Source organism: Lepidochelys kempii, chromosome 6, assembly GCF_965140285.1.
Source record: "Lepidochelys kempii isolate rLepKem1 chromosome 6, rLepKem1.hap1, whole genome shotgun sequence".
Classification (NCBI taxonomy): Eukaryota; Metazoa; Chordata; order Testudines; family Cheloniidae; genus Lepidochelys; species Lepidochelys kempii.
Genome location: NC_136385.1, coordinates 57,961,288 through 57,980,652, shown reverse-complemented (window position 1 = coordinate 57,980,652; position 19,365 = coordinate 57,961,288). Strand labels below are relative to the sequence as shown.

The window sequence follows — 19,365 nt, the reverse complement described above, 5'->3', positions numbered from 1 at the left end:
GACTATTACCTTACCAAATTTCAAGTTCTTATTAAAAGCATGAAAATACTAGAGCGCTTCAAATAAATTGCTGGGAAAAAAAATTAACACTGGCAAAACTACCCTACCTGTTTTCCCTAACTTCTTTCTCAGAATGGATGAACCATTGTTCTGAAATTTAAAGATAGATAAGTAAATAAATAAAATCGGCAAGAGGCAGAGGGCAAGCAAGGAAAGTTTCAGTCTTAGTGTTACAAGGTGGCAAAGTTATGTACTAGAAAAAATACGGACTTCTAATGCAAAGCATTACACAACCCAACTACAGGTGTTCCTATCAGCTCTCCCTAGAATACTAAATGTCTGGGTCACAGATGAGCAGTAAGTCTTTATATAATTCATTTCCTCAAAGCAGCTCAACTCAGCTAAACTATAGTATCAATTCTCATGGAAATTATAGCTCTCTCCGATATTCCAGCTGGGCTATTTGAATCAAATGATGCGTCCAGGATCACTCAAGAAATCAAATTCATTCAGGATTAGAATACCTCTATAAAATATTAGGAAAAACTTAAATAATTAAAATTATTTTAAAAAAAGACAGGAGAAAAAATATTAACATAACCGGGAACACAAAGAAACACACAATATCTTGCCTGCATGTGAGGCTGCTCTGCTCTTAACAGGTCCAGCCCAGCCACCCTGTACTCTGGCTCTCTGTCTTTTATCTTCCATGCTTTTTCACAGCATCTTTCAGCACCTTAGACTGTGTTTCACCTCTCCCCTGTGTTTCAAACATAAGAAACAAGTTGGTTAGGCATTTTAGAGCCAAGTATTAAAATATCAACTGAGTTTATGGAAACACTTTTCTAGTGAGCTGGTGCATTACATGTTATGGACTTCGTCACTTGCCTTATCCCCACAGGTTAATTTGTTCCAAGGCTTGCCAGGGCTGAGCCCCCACACCTCTAAGCTTGACAGTTCATAGCCCCAGCAACCTCTGGGCTTGCTGCATCAGTTATGAATGTAAAAAAATTGCTTGAACCCTAGCACCTAATTTTCTTGAGCCCTGGTACCTCTTTCATTACAAATTAAGCACGGCTTACCTCCCAACAAAACCTGCACAGGCAGACCTCAGTAATTCTGATTTCCTAAAATGTCCCTTTCCTCACTCTTTACTCATTTTCTTACACTCTTCCCTAGCCCTGCTTTCTAATCCATAAACTCTACAGGGAGATGACCTATACATCCCCACAATGGGGGAAGAAAGGGATTTTATATCTGAGTAGCGTACTATACATGTCCAGACATTCCACACCTTTTCTAGACAGAAAGCAAGACAGGCATCTGTTTCAAATATGTGGCCATGAAAGCCTTCCTTTAGGTTAGTACATTTTGCAAACTGGCTAGCTGTGTCAGAATATCCTATAAACAGAATTTATGCAGCCCTTACAGATGTTACTTAGCACCGCCAGTCTAATGACATCTATGTTGCCATAGTAACTAGAGTACCTCCTCAGAGAGGAAAAAGAAATATGAGGAGGGAGTGAACACACAATGCTAAATAAAACCAACAAATGGCTGGGCAATAGGCCGTGCCTATGTTTAACTACACAGTAAGTTTTACTTAACTTACCCTAGTTTTACTATGCAGCACCCAGAGCACCAGAGAGGCTAAGTGGGCCCATCTGTGCATGCGTAGGAGAGCGTTTGCTTTCATGTGCATGGAGGTGGAAAGTGAGTGTGTCTGTGCACGCCCAGGTGCAAGGGAGTGGTGGTTGGTGGAGAGGAGTGTTGGAAGGGAGAAGTAGTTGTGTGCCTATTGGAGGCAAAGGGGAGGTTATGTATGTGTCTATGCATGAGGGGGTAGAGGAGAGGGAATAAGTACTGGTGGAAGTGTGAGAGCATGCATGGGCAGTGGTGTTAGAAGAATTTGTATAGTGGGGGTGCTGAAAGCCATTAAAAAAACCTGTAAACCCAGTATATGATGGAAACCACTTCAAGCTAAGAGGTGCTCCCACACCCCCAGTTCCAGCACCCGTGTGTGTGGGGGGGGCGGGGATGAGAAGAAAGGAAATGAAGGGAATTGTGTGTACAGGTGTGGAGGAAAATGGGGCAGGAGTGTGAAAGGAGGTGTGTGGGGGTTGCAGAAAAGTGCATGTGGCGGTGGGGAGGGGTGCAGAGGAGAGTGGGCATGGGGTGGCAGGGGTGTGTGCACAGCAGAATTTGTGCATGGGGCAGCAAAGGAAGGGGTACGTGGGGTGCAGCAGAGGAGGGGGTGCATGGGGTGGTGGTGAGGGGTGCAGAGGAGGGGTTGCTTGGGGCAGCCTGGGGGTGCAGCGGAGGAGGGATGCGGGGGGGGGGTGCAGCGGAGGAGGGTGTGCATGGGGGCAGAGGATGGTGGTGCAGGAGAGAAGGCTGTGCGTGGGGGTGTGGGCAGCAGACGGTGGTGGTGAGGGGTGCAGGGGGAGGGGTACGTGGGGGTGCAGCAGAGGAGGTAGTGAGGAGGGGGTGCGTGGGGCAGCGCAGGGGGTGCAGCAGAGGGGGTGCGTGGGACGGCGGTGAGCGGTGCAGAGGAGGGGGTGCGCGGGGCAGCCTGGGGGGTGCAGGGGAAAAGGATGAATGGCGGGGCGGCGGGGGTGGTTACAGATCTGTCATCACGAGTTTTGGGAGCGCAGCGCTGGATGAACGCGGCGTGACACTGAAGTAGCGAGGCCCGCCAAGCCGGGCCCCAGCTCCACCCGCCTTTGCTCCCTTCAGGGTTTTGCGGTTTCCCGTAGGGAGATGCCCCCAGCCCGCGCCCACCGAGGGGCGGCATCTGTCCCCCCGACCCCCCCTGGGGACAGCGCCCGCGGCCGGCGCCTCACCCTGCCCAGCTCCGCGGCGATCCCAGCGCAGCGCCAGGGCCTGCCCCAGCCCCGCTCCGCCCGGAAGCTGCCGCCGCCGCCGCTTCCCCGCGCACCGCTTCCGCCCTGCCCAGGGCCCGACCTTAACCGGCGGCGGCTCGGCCCCGCCCAGGGCCGGGGCTGAGGCGTCTCTCGAGTGGCCAGCCGGGGCCAGTCAGGCGCCCTGAGCCGCTGCCGGGAGCTCAGAGGCAGCTCTTCCCTGCGCCCACACCCCTGCAGCCCGTAGGGGCTCCGCGCCCTCCCGCCCCCTCTTTCAATGAAGCCGCTTCTCCCGTCACACCCCGCTGGCGCTGCGGCCGGCTAGAGGCGGGCTGCGGCCGCGGGCGGTACCTGGCAGCAGTGCCCGGTTACAAGCCGGGTTCCCAGTGCTCTTTGCTGGGGTAAACCACCCACAATTCTCCCCTAACCCCCCCCCATAGAGCGGAAACGAGACGTTCGTTTCCCCAGCCGCAGAGCGGCGTGTTTCAGCGTCCTACAGCAGAAGCCCCCGTAGCCACGTTTCCAGTACCCAGCCCCCACCCACCCGGGCTGACAGGGGCCTCTCTCAGGCAGCTGGTGGTTCAATTCATCAGGATAAGGGAGGCTCGGATAAATAGGGTTCTGCTGGAGAGATTTTTATTTTTTCACAAAATGTAAAGATGCCCCGTAAAAAGTCACAGCCATGCTTTTCAGTCGCAAACACATTTCTATGATCCCTAGTTATAACTAGGACCCTACCCAATTCACAGCTATGAAACACACATCACAAATAGTGAAAGCTAGTCTTTTGTGTGCTTTTACATTATACTTCACAGAGGGAGACCAGGGTTTCTCAAATTAGGGGTCCTGACCCAAAAGGGTTCATAGTATTGCCACCCTTACTTCTGCACTGCCTGCAGAGCTGGACACCCAGCTCTGAAGGTAACGCCCTTCCAGCAGCAGCACAGAAGTAAGGGTGGCAATACCATACCATCCTTAGTTCTGGGGGGCTGCTGAGGGCAGCTCTGCCTCCAGAGCTGGGCTCCTGGCCAGCAGCTGCCATGCTCCAGCTGCTAAGGCAGCAGGGCCCCCCGCACCAGCACAGAAGTAAGGGTTGTATTACTGCAAGCTGCCCCCAACCCCTTCATGGGTCAGGACCCCTAACGTTACAACACCCTGAAATTCAATATTTAAATAGCTGAAAGAATGAAATTTACAATTTAAAAAATCATATGTTCATGAAATTGACCAAAATGGACCATGAATTGGGTAGGGTCCTAATTATAACTCATTCATTCCACCCCAGTAACCATGATCAACTAGACAGCCCCTGCTATCCCAGCCACATCCATTTCCATAGCCCAGCAACAGAAAAGGAGAGGTGGAATGGACTTCAAGAGGGCCTGAAACTCATCACCCTCACACTCAGCCACAATTATTATGCTAAAACACACTTATCCGCTGGGGTTGGGATGCTGAAGAAAGAATAGGGTACCCTAAGCCCTGTAGCTATGGCTGCAGCCTCAATGGTATAGAGCACAGGTTCCCATCCATCAGGTGCCCTACCCGCAACTCCTACTGAACTGGTGGTGTAGGCCCCTAAGTCCTAGCAGCTAATTATCACCTGATCTATGCTAGAGGCTCACCACCTCAGGGCAGGGCAGCTCTTGTTGTTTGTACAGCAGTAATCATGCTGCTGGCTACTAAATGCCAATGATTATTTCCAGAAGGCAGTGAGCATGGGGGATTGGGGCCTCAGTACCCCATTTCAAAAGTCCAGAGCTAGAAGTAGTTTCAGTGCTGCTCATGTATTTCCTTTCCCAGTGCTGCCTCAACTAGATAAGCTATTTATGTTCTCCACAGAGGGTTACAGTTGGGGGGTACTGCAGCCAGTTTTAAGTTTAGACTAACAATAGCCTTGAAGACGTTATTAGCCTCTGTCTCTTTATCCTCCTTTTACAAAGAGGGAAATGATGATCCTGACGCATTAGTCATTTGTAAAAATGCTTTGAAGATGAGAAAGGGCTGAGTAATGATTCTTCGCTATGCCACATGCATGACTATATGCCTCCAGATAGAGCACTGACTGCTCACGAATCCCAGAAAGGATGAAAATTGGCCTGCAGAAAAATTAAATGGTTAGAACAAAGGAATGTGTTTCATGTTGACAGTGGTAATGCTAGTTACAGAACCACAGCTCTATTTATATTTTAGCGGAAGGATGGCTCCCCATTCTACCTAGCACAATGGATTTGGAGAAAAATTCATTCTGATGCAACATTTTGCTGATACTAAAAATATGGTTACACACCTGGTCCACAACTTGTTCAAAGAGGTATTGTACATGTCCATTCTACTTTAGGGGTCCCTGGGCAAGAACTGGATAACTTTTTCCCACTGTGGTACCTGTCGGGACAACACATGCACCCTCTACCCACTTGTGTTGCTTGTCTAGAGAATAATGGGATAGAGCTGCCTTGAGCCATCTCAGTTCCTTCTCATTGCAGAAGCCAATGTACCTAGCAACTATGATGCAAATGAAACAAATAGCAGCAAGGTATACCCTGAATGAACTGACGGGACAGTTTTCAGATGAAGGTAGTCCAAGATAAAATGAATAGCAGCCATGGAAGGAATTCCTCTATCAGGACCAAAATGAAAACCTTTTCCATTTCATAAGGTCTGTATATCTTGTAGAAGACTTTCTGGTATTCAGAGGAACACTCTGAACTGTGGCAGAACAGGCAGACTCTTGACAATCTAACCACTTAGCATCTAGGCAGTTTGATGCAGACTGACAGGGCTGGGATGCAGTCTGGCCACGACCTTGTGAGACTACATTCAGATTCAAAGGGAGGGGAATTGGATCTCAGAAGTTCAACAGACTGAAAAACTAATGTTGACAAGGCCAGGTTGGTGCTATTAGGATTAGACTGGCATGGTCCTGTCTGATGTTGGCTAATACTCTGGGCACTAAACAGGATTGGGGAAAGCATAAAGAAGCTTGCCCTTTCATAACATCAGAAAGGCACCCATTATTGACCCAGGGCTGGGGTCTCCTGTCAAACAGAATCTGTTCTAGCAGGTGGCAAACAGGTCCAACTCTGGTACATTCCATGTATAAAAAAATGGACTTTATGATGCCGGATCTGAGAGAGACTTGTGGTCTCTGATGAATGACCTACTGAGTCTGTCTGCTGGTGAATTCTGAAATCCCAGGAGATTACATGCTTTCAGCAATATCCTGTTCTTCATGCAAAAATTCCAAAGGCCCAATGCATTTTGGCAAAGGGGGTTAGATTTGGCCCTCCCTGTTCATTGAGGTCAAAAATCACCACAGTGTTGTCTGTGAGAATCTGCACGGAGCAGCTGGCTATGTGAAGAAGAAATACTCAACAGGCCAGGCATATAGTCCAAAGCTCCCAGATCCTGATGTGACTGGTGAGATCCTGATGTGACCATAGACCCTGAGTTCTTAAACTTCACAGAGGTGCCCCCCAGTGATGTAGCATCTGTGACTAGAGCCCCTGAAGGGAAAAGTCAGAGCAAAGGGAACTCCACGGCATATTTTGGCCAAGTCCATCCACCAGTTCAGGGAGGACAGGAGAGTTGAATGTACATGAGTGAGCATATCCAGCGGATTTCAGGAGGGACTGTTAACTGACTTCAACCACTACTACGTGATCAAGCTGAAGTCACATATGCACAATCTGCATACTGAGTCATGTATGTGATAAGCTGACATGTCCTAGTAGTCTCAGGCAGTTCCTCATCACTGTGGGGATGCAGTGGCTCTTGGGAGAGGCCAAGTGTCTAGTCAGAGCCAGAGAGACACCGAGTCAGCCCCCCTCATGAAAAATTGATTTGTCTTTGAAGGCCCAAGGACTGGAAGAGAGACTGATCCCTCTGCCCCCTTTCTTGCACCTGCTGTCCGGACTGTCCATGGAGCAACCAGTCATCCAGGAATAGATACACTGGGCTGCCCATCTTTCAAAAATGTGCTGCCATCACTGTTGTGCATTTTTTGAGAACTCGGGGGGCAGAAGACAGGCCAAGCAGAAGGTCCATGAACTGATGAATCTCTTCTATTACAAATCTTAAGAACTTCTTGTGACTCTGGCGTATAGCCACATGGAAGCATGCATCCCTTGAGACGAGGGCACCAAACCGGTCATTAGGAGACAGGTCTGAATAGTCGAGGATAGCGTAACCATACCTTTTTTTCTTCTTCTTTTTTCTTTTTTTAAATTGGTTGAGATTTTGCAGGTCCAGAATGGATTTGAGACATCCCTTGGCCTTTGGTATGATAAAATATTGGGAATAAAATCCCTCCCCTGAAGGCAAGGGGGAACTTCCTGCATGGCCCATAACTGCAACAGAGACTGTACTATTTTAATCAGTATGGGCTTGTGGGACTGGTCACTGGAAAGGGACAGGGAATGGCAGGCATCTATGTGAACTGTAGAGTATATCCCAGTTCCACTGTGTTGGGAACCCACTGGTCTGATGTGATCCAACCCTTAGGAAGTGGAACAGCCTGCTGCCAAAGGGAGGGGAAATCTCCATGAGAGGTTCACTGTCCTCAACCAAGAACTCAAATAGACTGCTTTGTGGAGGAAGAATGTCTAGTGGTAGCAGATGATGGAGAAACATGGGGAGGCAGTCCCTTTTTCTGAGACCTCTGAAATCTCTTGGAGTAATTAGGTTGCCATAGTGGATAAAAGGGATCTCTTTACTGGACAGGAGGATGAAAATGCTTCCTCTTCCTCTACAGCAGGGGTATAAATCCCTGAAGTCTTCAGAGTTGTCCTGGAATCTTTTAAGAGCCTTGTCAGTTTTGCCAGAAAAACTTGGGCCTTCACCAGCAAATCTTCTATCATCTGCAGCACTTCAAGCAGAATTCCTGATCCCTGGAGTCATGAAACACAATGCATAGTAATGGTCATGGCCATGACTCAGGCTGTTGAGTCTGCATTGTCTAGTGCGGCCTGTAAAGAAGAGTGGAGAACTGGACAATGCTCATTAATAAAAGCCTTAAACTCCTCTTTTGTCTCCTCTGGTAATTTGTCCTGAAATTTAGACATTGCATCCAAATGTGAAGAGTCATACCTGGCCAGTAACACCTAGTGATTTGCGATTCTAAATTGTAAGCCAGATGAGGAGTAAACTTTTCTTCTAAATAAATCAAGTGTTTTAGCTTCTCTCTCCTTGGGAATGGATTTGTTCATTAGTGTCTTGAATTTTCATTCACAGCCACCATCATCGAGCACCCCGGGTGGGATAAAGTTATTCACGTCCTTGATACCTCTTTTCAGGGCACTTATCTGTGGGCACAAAGTCATCTCATTAATAGACATAGCCATTCTAGCTGGACCAAAAGAATGCAAGATGTCCACAAGCCAAAGAGGATTATCTTGCACTAATGCAATCTGGATCCTCAGAGTTAGCCAACCTCTTCATGAGCTCCTGGTATTCCTTGTAATCATCAGTGATTGGAGTAGATGACCTAGATACAGTAGCTTCATCTGTGGAGGATGAGGTGGTACTCACTGGAGGCACGAAAATGTCTGTCTGGTCCAGTGGATTAAGAGCTCAGAAGGGAAAAAAACTGGAGCTGGAGTTAAAACCTCTCTCACCTGATGGGTAGCAATTTCAGCACAGAGGATGGTTCTGGCCAGAGACCGGCACCCAGGTGGAGATCATGTGCCAGCATCCATGAGGACAGGACAGTCCATAGGTGAAGAGCACCTGGATGGTGATCTTGTGCCAGCATCAGCACCAAAGATGGTAGCAGACTGAGAATAGCACCTCAACCATCTTGGAGTTTGGTGCTGAGGAAAAATTGCCCTCGAATCTGGGGGAACTCAGAAGGGTAAGTGCTGCATCTGGTATAGGATTGTGGCCCAACCCCACAATAGTGTTTCTCTCAATCTGTGTGTGTCTCAGTGCCAAGAGCGCGAGCTGTGCATTGAAGAGAGAGGAGATATATGGATGGGTTGTAGAAAAGAATTTTGATCTGTAGGAACTCTTTCAGAATCAGATTAACAGTCCACTTTAAGGTACCAGGGCAATGTAGTACTAAAGGAATAGGTGAACAGGGTCATTGCCAGTGAGATGATAGTGGTACCAACAAACATTCAAAGGTACCAGGTGTTTAGCTTGGTGGACATCAACACCACAAGTTGATGGAACTGACATGGTGAATTTCTAGACACTAAATTTGGTTAAAATTCATAAACCACAGTACAAGATCTAAGACTTTCCATATCCAAGTCCATGCCTGTTAATATGTAGGCTATATAGACCTTCTATATAAAATTAATGGTTATTACACTAATGGCTGTCCTGCATAGGTATATTGAATAACCCAGAAAATTACAAAGTAGGAATCAAATACTCAATACTGCAGGTAACTCCTTCAGTTAATTTCTCTCTCTCTCAACTCTCCTCCCCCACCCCCTGCACAATAAACTAACATCTGTGAAGTTGTAGACAGACAACTTAGATACAGATGTGTGCCTCTATAAAACAATTGGGTATATTTGGTTTCAAGTAAGTCAGTGGACTCAAAGATTTAAGCAATCCTGAGAAGAGGTTACTTGTCAGCAAGTTGCTCAGGAAGGTAACAAGGTTTCTAGTTACTGAGGTCTTCAGGGAAAGGTTTATGAAAAACAACTTTTCAGCATAGGCAGAATACAAGCAATACGACCAGGATACATTTTATGTTTAATCCATTTTACTGGAAGTGTCTGTCTATACTTAGCATATGCAGTGTTGTTGTAGCTGTTTCTCAGACCTGAAAAAGTGCCCAGTGTAAGCTCAAAAGTTTGTGTGTCACACCAACAGAAGCTGGTCCAATAAAGGATATTACCTCACCCACCTTGTCTCTCTATAATTAGAGTGTCTTTTCACCTCAGCTGGGAAGTTGCTTATCCCGGATGATTCCCAACTGATGGGATAGCCTGGATAATGGGTGTCCAGCAGAATCCTCAGGTTTCTTCTACCTTAAATCTGTTTAAGTACATCTCCTGCAGGCAGTAGCTTCCTTCAGGTTCCATCTGACTGGTCTCATGTCAAGAAAATCTGGTTTTTGGCTCTTCAGAACCATATTCTTCAAATACTCACTTGTTCAGGAGGATTTTTCTCTAAGATAGTTACCATAGTCTATAGGTTAGTGAAGATTAAAAAGGATGAAAGTTGTTAGGTATACTGCAGTAGAAGAACTTTTAAAAGGCTCCATTCTCTGTGCCCTGTTCTCGGTAAGTCAGAGATACAGTAGTGTGCTCTATACCAGTGGCTCTCAACCTTTCCAGACAACTGTACCCCTTTCAGGAGTCTGATTTGTCTTGTGTACTCCAAGCTTCACCTCACTTAACTACTTGCTTACCAAATCAGACAATAAAATAGTGACAGCACACTATTACTGAAAAATTGCTTACTTTCTCATTTTTACCATAGAACTATAAAATCAATTGGAATATAAATATTGTACTTACATTTCAGTGTCTAGTATATACAGCGGACATAGGCTGTATAAAATTTTAGTTTAAACTGACTTCACTAGTGCTTTTTATGTACCTGTTGTAAAACTAGGCCAATATCTTGAGGAGTTGATGTACCCCCTGGAAGACCTCTGCATACCCCTAAAGGTATGCGTACCCCTGATTGAAAACCATTGCTCTACACCAGAGATGGGTAAACTATGGCCTGCAGGCCACATCTGGCCTGTGGGACTATCCTGTCCTGGCCGGGGAGGCTAGCCCCCAGCCCCTCCAGCCTCAGCTCGCCACACTGCCAGCACTCTAGGTGGTGGGGCTGTGAACTCCCGCTGGGCAGCGTGGTGGCATGGCTGGCTCTGGCCAGGCAGCTGCCAGACATGCTGCTCTGAGCAGCATGGTAAGAGGGCTGGGAGGTTGGATAAGGAGCAGGGGATTCCATGGGGCAGTCAGGGGACGGGACGTTGGATAGGATGGAGGTTCTGTGGGGGGGGGGCAGTCAGGGGATGGGGAACAGGGGTGGTTGGATAGGCGTGGGAGTCCTCAGGGGGCTGTCAGGGGGTGGAGGTGTGGATAGGGGTTGGGGAAGTCAGGGGAGGTTGGATAGGGGGTGAGGTCCTGGGGGGTGGTTAGGGGCAGGGGAGTCCCAGGAGGGGCGGTCAAGGGACAAGGAGCAGGGGGGTTGGATAGGTGGGGAGTTCTGAGGGGGGTAGTCAGGGTGCAGCAAGTGGGAGGGGGCTGAGGTCAGGCTGTTTGGGGAGGCACAGACTTCCCTACCTGGCCCTCCATACAGTTTTGGAACCTCGATGTGGCCCTCAGGCCAAAAAGTTTGCCCACCCCTACTCTACACTAACTTTTCAGCCTTTCTAACCTTCAGGGTAATTTTAACAGTTAGAGCAGCACAGTCTCTGAATTGTGTGTATGTCTCCCTTTTCTCCTGCTCAAAACTGGTTTGTCCCCTTCTGATGATTTTCAGGACTAACTCCTCTTTTACAGATTTCCATTAGGTGTGTTGATAAGGGGAATCTCTCCTCTACTATTTAAGATACAAGAAGCCACTCATCCTTCTGGAAACTTTTCAATGGTAATTTATTATATGTTTTAAGACATTAAAAAAATCTTAGTATTTCAAACTTTTCACCATTCACACTCGGGAAGCAGGACAACCTTACTTTATGGTAGTGACTTAGGCTTCTCTTTCTTGCTATTAAAAAGAGCATTTCTTGCAAGCTTCCCCAACAGATCAGCCAGGTAGAACCACCGCCACTCCTAACCTAAGGCAGGCATCCTTTTCTGCACATTGCCAGGTGTGCATCAGTCTGCAATGCCTATGCAATATAGGATGGCTGAGGGAAACAAAGTGTTAACTTCCAAGATCTTGCTGCTCAGTGTTTTCAGTCCTTCTGCTCACATTGCTCAGGCAAGGAGCCTGTATATGAGCTTCTCTCCTACCGCATTCTCCTCTCACTTCATTTCTCTTTTGTTGCCCAGTGTGATCACACTTTCCTCCACCCAGTTTTCATTTCATATCAATTAAGTGGCAATTGACCATTCCGAACCTACAATCCAATAAGGATGCTTTCATTTTTTTTTTAAATAAAATTTTGGACCAATTGTAACTTTCAATATGTGGAAAACTTAAAAGGGAAACACTTAATGCATCTTTTGTTCTATTTGTTCTCTGTAAATTTATGTAATGCTCACTTGGTTTTTAGAAGCACTGAGCACCCAACAAATCCCAAGGCGGTAAGGGGAGCTGCAGGTGCTCAGCATCTTTGAAAATGAGGACACGTAAATGCTTTCAAAAATTTTTACTAAAAAATAAAATCTTGCTGTTTTGTGGCATTGGGGTTCATGGTGAATGAATTTATCTGCTTAAAAAGAGATCCAATTCCCCAATTTCTTGCTGGGACTAGGTAATGGACATGGAGTTTGCATGTTTGAAAAGACAAGTTTGAGTAAATGCTGACCCAGCCTTGTAAAAGTTATGAGAACTTACACAAGATCTACCTGGCCATCCTTATAATGAAAATATTTTTCACTTGCCTGTACAAGAAACAGCATTCGCTCCTGTCAGGGCAGAGAACAAGAAGTTTGCAATGTTACCTCTAATGCTAAAAGTCTCAACTCAGCCAAAATAAGACCAAGCATTTGGTTTCCCAACAATGCAAAAAAAAGTTTAGAAAACCCTCTGACGCATATGTACATAGTCATGAGTTTTTTTAAGTGCTAATTACCTTTTGGTCCTAGACCATGCCAGGCATCACTATAAATGCTACTGCACTGATTGAGCCACTAATCTGCCTTCCAACTACATTATTGGATTTCCTGTGCCTCTTTACTTCTGGTTACATTTTTGCCATCCACTTCTGCCTTCTGAAGACGAAACATGTCTGACCTGATTGAGTACGTGTGTAATTGTCACCATCTAGTGGTACCCGTGCACTGCTACTGTTACTGACGATTCTTTAGAACAAATGGTAGAGGCCTTTTAAGGCCAAAGTCACAGATTCTATCTCCATGTTACAAATTTGCATCATAGTAATTGTGCTGTCCATATAATTATTGATTTTTTTCCCCCTGTGGAGACTATGTTCTTAGACCTACCTACCATGTGACTGACCTCACTTCTGTTCCATCACCTCACTCAGAAAACAGGGAGGGCAAATAATGCAAGAACTGGAGTTACGTAAGTTATAAAAATAATTCAGAATATTCATAAAAAATTAAAATGAAAAAATGTAGTGCAGAAAAGGAAAGTTGCCTTATTTTTATCTCACTTCACAAACTACTGTACATGCACAGGAATCACTTCAAATTTCAAATTCAGAAATGTAGCAGGTTTTAAAACAGCAAATACAGAGCACTTTTAGAGAGGACGTGGAGAAGACGCCCATCTTTAGCTGAATATAGAGAAGAGATTTTAGAGAATCAGAATGTAATTCCTGGGCTGCAATTTACGATGCTGGTAAAGTGCTTAGTACTATACAATTCAAAAATTGAACTCTCTGCTTGAATGTAAGAGTTCTCTTCCAAGTTAGCACTCTCTATGCAGCAAGCTTCGGTCAAACTAACAGGAACACACGCAGGAACGTGAATTATTTCCCTTTAGTGGTTTACTTTGATATAACAAAAAAAAACAACAACAAATGTCACTTTTAGTTGTCATTCTTGACAAGCAGGAAGCCATAGTAATGGAGTTCTTTTTGGGGTGGGGAAGGATCATTTCAAGTGTTGTGTTGCCCTGTATACAAGGCACCAATTATCATTTGAACGAAGCAGGGTAAAACATTTAAAAAAGGAAACTCAAGAGTTAACCGTTCAGGAGAAATCTTTTATTTTAACTATTTCAGTTCTATGTGTGTGTTAGAAAAAGAATATACACAGAATTGGTTAGTCAAATAACCCCATGTCTTCTCCAAAGCAAGCCAAGAAACAGTGGCCTTATGCAGTCTAATCCACTCACATTCTATCACCCCCACTCCAAAATAAAAGCTATGGGATAAGATCCTCATCTCATACCTGATCAGCACCATTGCATCGGTATTCATGTATTTTCAACGTACAGAAATGTTAGCCCCTTCATGCTTCAATACAACACATTTAACTTAAAAGCAGAGCTTTAAATTATTCTCTCAAGGGCAATAATCAACTCCAGATCACAGAATTTCTAGCACCACTAAAAATGATGAAGCTATTGCCCATGTAAGTTACTTTTAAAATACAGTTTTAGTACATTTACAGCTGGTAAAGAGTTTGATGCCAATGGAGACCAAAATCTTTATCCACGGAGCAAACAGACACGGGCAGGGGCAGTATAGACTTTATGCACACACACACACCCTGATCAGTGTTCCCCCATGGTGAGATAAGGATAGAGCAGCCTCAATGGAGCATTCCGTCTGGGTTAAAACTTTCAACCCAAGGGTGCCAACTGTGATGGCTTTTATTTCACATATCCTATTAAAAATTATCCAATATTTTAGCAATCCAATCTTTTGTAATCCAAAAACCCATTCCCCTCCTAGAGTAGATTTTTTCACGGTGTTAAAGTTGCTTGTAAAAACACATTCATGGCTCAGCCTAGAAACAAAATTTTTGAAGCACTTGATTCTGCAGTTTCTCTACATTTAAATTCATTTATTGTTTTTAATTTGCATATTCATTTTTAGACATTGGTTTCAAAGATTCAGCTTCTTATATCAGCAGGCCCACAGTAGAGAACAGACTGGTGCATGTGCCAGAAAAAGAATTTAACCAGTAGCCCTAACAAAGACAGCACTGAATTTCAAGAACCAATACTTGTGTTTTACAGATCAACCAACAAGCAGCATGTAACTGGTAACATTTATCTATATTGTGCTAACACTGTCTACAGATTACAGCAGGCATCTTTTGAAGAGATCATTACAATTCCAGAAGATAATATATTTTGAAAAGTTAGCATTAATATTCAAGATGCAAGAATTTAAACAATTTCTGTTTTAGGATGTTAATATGTATTATATATATGTGTATATATATATATATATATATAGCAATCACTCCCATTGTGTACTTTGGTTCACTTCCCTCCACTTCATAAAACAGATTACAGTACATCCTTCTAATTTTCACACACACTCAAATGTTGGTTCAAGAATGTGTTTCAGTACACTAGATGAAAGCTCTGAGTGGTTTTTTAGGATGTAAAACCAAAAATAACTAAAAATAGGTGGTCTTTCTCAGTTGAGTTCACTTGACACTAGCCTGGAAATGGTTTTATTGGAGACCATACACAGCAGCCAGGCAGCTCCACCCAGGGGAAGTTACACATACTTCTCCCCAGTGTCCCAATGCACATACAGCTTGTTAAGTGAAACATGGGGAGACATCATTAGAAGACTAGCCATATAGCATCCTAGCAAGCGCTCTGAAGCTGACCTCGGGAGTGGCTACATCACTGAACATTAGCTTGCCTTTTTTAATAACCATGTTTTCTCCCAGAAGTATACCTGAAAGACAAACTGCCACCATTCCTCCCTTCACCCATACATGCACAATACAGGAAACAGGTGGAGGTTATATAACTGGTCGTTTCCAGAATGAAAACATTAAAGTGATGGCCAATCAACTTCCATTTTTCTTTTTAACTAAGCGCAGGCCATCTGACTTTAATAATGTAGCACTTTCGCTTGCTTTATTGTGAATTTTTTCTTTTAACACCAAGCTACTTGCATTGGGATACAATTCCTTATTCATTGGTATAAATACATTACATACAGCTAATGATTAAATCCAGCTAATATACCATATTCACATATGAGCAACAAATCGAGCATATTTTGAAATCAACATTGGAAAATTGAGGCCGGAAAGAAGTCATGTTATATCATAATCCCACCCTAAATTGGTGTTTGGTCCCATTAAAAAGTAAAAACGACAAGAGAAGATTTTAAATGTGATTAATTCTATTTGGTGCTGAATTGTGGGTACTGAGCCACCATGTGTCAAAACATCTGACCAAGTTGCTGCAACTTAGTTTTCCTTCACTTTCTTTAAGTAGCGAGCTCGAAATTGCTGGTGTTTTTGCATTGTCAAGTTGATGACTACTGAGGTGGGAAGAAGAGAACAGATCCAGCCCTAAGAAATTAAAAGAAAAAACTCCAACTGTTATCACCTGCACCAAACAAATTTAAAATTTATCTCTTCTACACCTTCAAATGTGACAAAATTAGGACTAAGTACGAAACAACAAGTGTCAGTCTCAGGATTTTAAAAAAGGTAACTAATGTAATTCAGCACTCCCTTTTCTCCACGGTCAGAGTACATGCAGAACATACTCAGGACCACACAAAATTATTAACATCCCCTTTTTTAAGGTAACTTACAGAAATGGCATGGGGCAGACATCCGTTGGTCCGGGACTGCAGCCCTACTGTGCAGAGGGCAGCTCTTACATATGTTTCCGGACTGGGCTTATCGAAGGTCGGTTTCCGGATTTTAGACATTTTTGTAGCCACAAAATATGGTAGAACACTCTGCATGGAGGAAAAGAGATGACAGTAAGTGAAGAGTATTTTCAGAAAAATTTCATGTACATCTACTGAACATGGCAAGAAGAAACAAAGTTCATATTGTACATCCTGGCTGGGGGTCTCTAGGTGTGCTCTCCAAGTACAGAGCTGCTGTCTAGCTAGCATTTGCTTCTGAGACAAGAGACCCTGCTGTCCAACTGCCCAGCCCCTGGGACCACTGCCGTCCCCCTCTGCTCCCTCCCAGTAGCTTAAACACAACCTCTCTCCCAAAACTCCAAGACAGACAGACTTCCACAGGATTATAAAGACCATTGCTCTTTACTTAAGAGCATGACACACACACACACACACACACCTCAAGAAAAGAAGACATGCCTGTATATATTTCCCTTACCTCAGTTTCCTCATAACTATGGAGAGTTCTCTGGGCCTGGGCAGAGTGTTCTGGTGCACCAAAGATCCTTCCCCTACAGCCTTCCCTTCAAAAACATGGAGCCTTTCTCTAGGTCAGCTAGCTGCCTCTGACCTTGGCTGGTCAGCATTTAAAAAGGACCCATGCTACAAAAGCCTGCCTCCATTTTCTTCTTTCCTATCCAAAGCTTCCTGTTCAATAAGTCCCTTGAGTTTATACGTCTCCCATCAACACCTGGTTCCTTTGTTCTGCTGCTGATGTTTTTCCACTTTTCCTATCACCAGCCTCCATAAACTAGGTAGGAGAAAACTAGTTCTCCGAGGCTCCAGCTAAACCGTTGTCCTCAAGGTCCTTCCACCTGAATAGACAGCTATTAAGTTTTAAAGACCCACCATACCTGGCCTGGGAGAAACATGCTTACAGCCTTGTCAGGAAGAGGTGGATTCCATATTTACACAGAGGCATTCCCTGACATTACAATTTCTTAAAATAAGAATGGCCATACTGGGTCAGACCAAAGGTCCATCTAGCCCAGTATCCTATCTTCTGACAGTGTCCAATGCCAGGTGCCCCAGAGGGAATGAACAGAATAGGTAATCATCAAGAGATCCTTCCCTGTCGCTCATTCCCAACCTCTGGCAAACAGAGACTAGGGACACCATTCCTGCCCATCCTGGCTAATAGCCACTGATGGACCTATCCTCCATGAATTTATCTAGTTCTTTTTTGAACCCTGTTATAGTCTTGGCCTTCACAACATCCTCTGGGAAAGGGTTCCACAGCTTGACTATGCATTATGTGAAGAAATACTTCCTTTTGTTTGTTTTAAACCTGCTGCCTATTAATTTCATTTGGTGACCCCTAGTTCTTGTATTAAGAGAAGGAGTAAATAACACTTCCTTATTACTTTCTCCACACCAGTCATGATTTTATAGACTTCTATCATATTCCCCCTTAGTTGTCTCTTTTCCAAGCTGAATAGTCCCAGTCTGATTAATCTCTCCTCATACAGGAGCTGTTCCATACCCCTAGTCATTTTTGTTGTCCTTTTCTGAAACTTTTCCAATTCCAATATATCTTTTTTGAGATGGGGTGACCACATCTGCACACAGTATTCAAGATGTGGGTGTACCATGGATTTATATAGAGGTAATAGGCTATTTTCTGACTTATTATCTATTCCTTTCTTAATGACTCCCAACATTGTTTGCCTTTTTTGTCTGCTGCTGCACATTGAGTGAATGTTTTCAAAGAACTATCATCCACAGTGACTCCCAAGATCTCTTTCTTGAGTGGTAGCAGCTAATTCAGACCCCATAATTTTATATATATATATAGTTGGAATTATCTTTTCCAATGTGCATTACTTTGCATTTATCAACACTGAATTTCATCTTCCATTTTGTTGCCCACTCACCCAGTTTTGAGAGAATCTTTTATAGCTCTTTGCAGTCTGCCTGGGACTTAATTATCTTGAGCACTTTTGTATCATCTGCAAATTTTGCCACCTCACTGTTTACCCCTTTTTCCAGATCATTTATGAATACGTTAACAATCTGTACAATTTATGATTCTGATAATGCTGTGAAAACAGATTCCCTAAATAGTTCTAAGTGTGTTTTCAGACAGTTTCTACGTATATCTATTGAAGATGGCAAGAAGAAACAAAGTTCATAGTGTACATTAGGTGACCTTTAGCTAGCAGGATTCTAAAAAAAGGTATGAACTTTAGTTAAACTTTAAAACAAATCTGATCACCTTTTGGTGAAATCACAATCTATCACGTGTATGCATGTGTATATTACGTATATACGTACACACGCAAACACAAACAAATACAATCAGGATTCAAGAGCATTAATAATCCATAGCCATATAACCCAGGGCTACAATGTTGTTAGATTTTACAAGCTAAAAAGAGTATTGGTCCTGATCAGTACTTGGACAGAAGAATTGCTGGGAGAATCCAGGTGGTGCAATAGTGCGGCTCACGATTCAGTAGGCAGACCTGTTACCGAACCAATGCCGCAGTGTGACATTAAGGAGTGCGGTGATGGGTAAATCTCTTGCAGAGGATTTCAAATCAGGGTACTTGTGCTTCTTTATGGAACTTTGAGAATAGTGTCAGATCCAGTGTTCTGAGCTAATTCCAATTTTAGGTAACTTCATTCTGTCTTCCCAGATTTCCTTGTTGCTTTCGTTGCATAAGGAAGTCCATTTCCCATTCTAAAGTATTGCTAATCGCTGTGTTCCATTCCACACGGAGGTACATTTCTGCATGGGCTGAAACAGTCCCATGCACACAAGACTTGATTGGGGAATTCAGGGAAAAGAATGGCTAATGCAGATTGGGATTCCCCCCACATGCATTTTTTAAAGTCATCATAACAATAACAGTGATCAGTTTATACTTTCAAGGCTCTTTGCAAATAAAGGGCTTAAAGACTTAGCACAGTTTTCAAATGTGGAGAAAGGCACTTTTATTAAAGTGGTTTGATTTTCAGAAGTGTAAATGCCTTCAGTTCTCTTTATAGGTCAGCAGCATCTCTGTAAAACCACACCACTCATTCAGGTATCTAAATATGAATTTATGTGCCTAA

At 44.2% G+C, this 19,365-nt stretch overlaps 2 protein-coding genes across 6 annotated transcripts in view; both read right to left on the bottom strand.

The window, feature by feature from the left end:
- The window catches only part of ALKBH3 (alkB homolog 3, alpha-ketoglutarate dependent dioxygenase), a 61,993-nt gene extending 58,759 nt beyond the window's left edge, over positions 1 to 3,234 (bottom strand). Inside the window, exons 1-3 of one of the 4 annotated variants that reach the window (XM_073348056.1) lie at positions 2,844 to 2,930; positions 1,613 to 1,795; positions 633 to 760 (exon numbers count right to left, since the gene is read on the bottom strand). In XM_073348056.1, coding sequence (XP_073204157.1) covers positions 633 to 711 — 79 coding nt within the window. In that variant the 5' untranslated portion in view covers positions 712 to 760; positions 1,613 to 1,795; positions 2,844 to 2,930. Of the gene's footprint in view, positions 1 to 632; positions 761 to 1,612; positions 1,796 to 2,843; positions 2,934 to 2,964; positions 3,120 to 3,212 lie in introns of those variants that run through there. The other 3 variants (XM_073348058.2, XM_073348057.2, XM_073348055.2) reach the window with 3 other exon arrangements.
- Positions 3,235 to 13,649: 10,415 nt separating this feature from the next.
- The window catches only part of HSD17B12 (hydroxysteroid 17-beta dehydrogenase 12), a 153,335-nt gene continuing 147,619 nt past the window's right edge, over positions 13,650 to 19,365 (bottom strand). For both annotated transcript variants that reach the window (XM_073348046.2, XM_073348047.2), the window contains 2 exons: positions 16,207 to 16,356; positions 13,650 to 15,958 (listed from right to left, as the gene is read on the bottom strand). In XM_073348046.2, the coding sequence (XP_073204147.1) occupies positions 15,854 to 15,958; positions 16,207 to 16,356 (255 nt within the window). In that variant the 3' untranslated portion in view covers positions 13,650 to 15,853. The remainder of the gene's footprint in view (positions 15,959 to 16,206; positions 16,357 to 19,365) is intronic.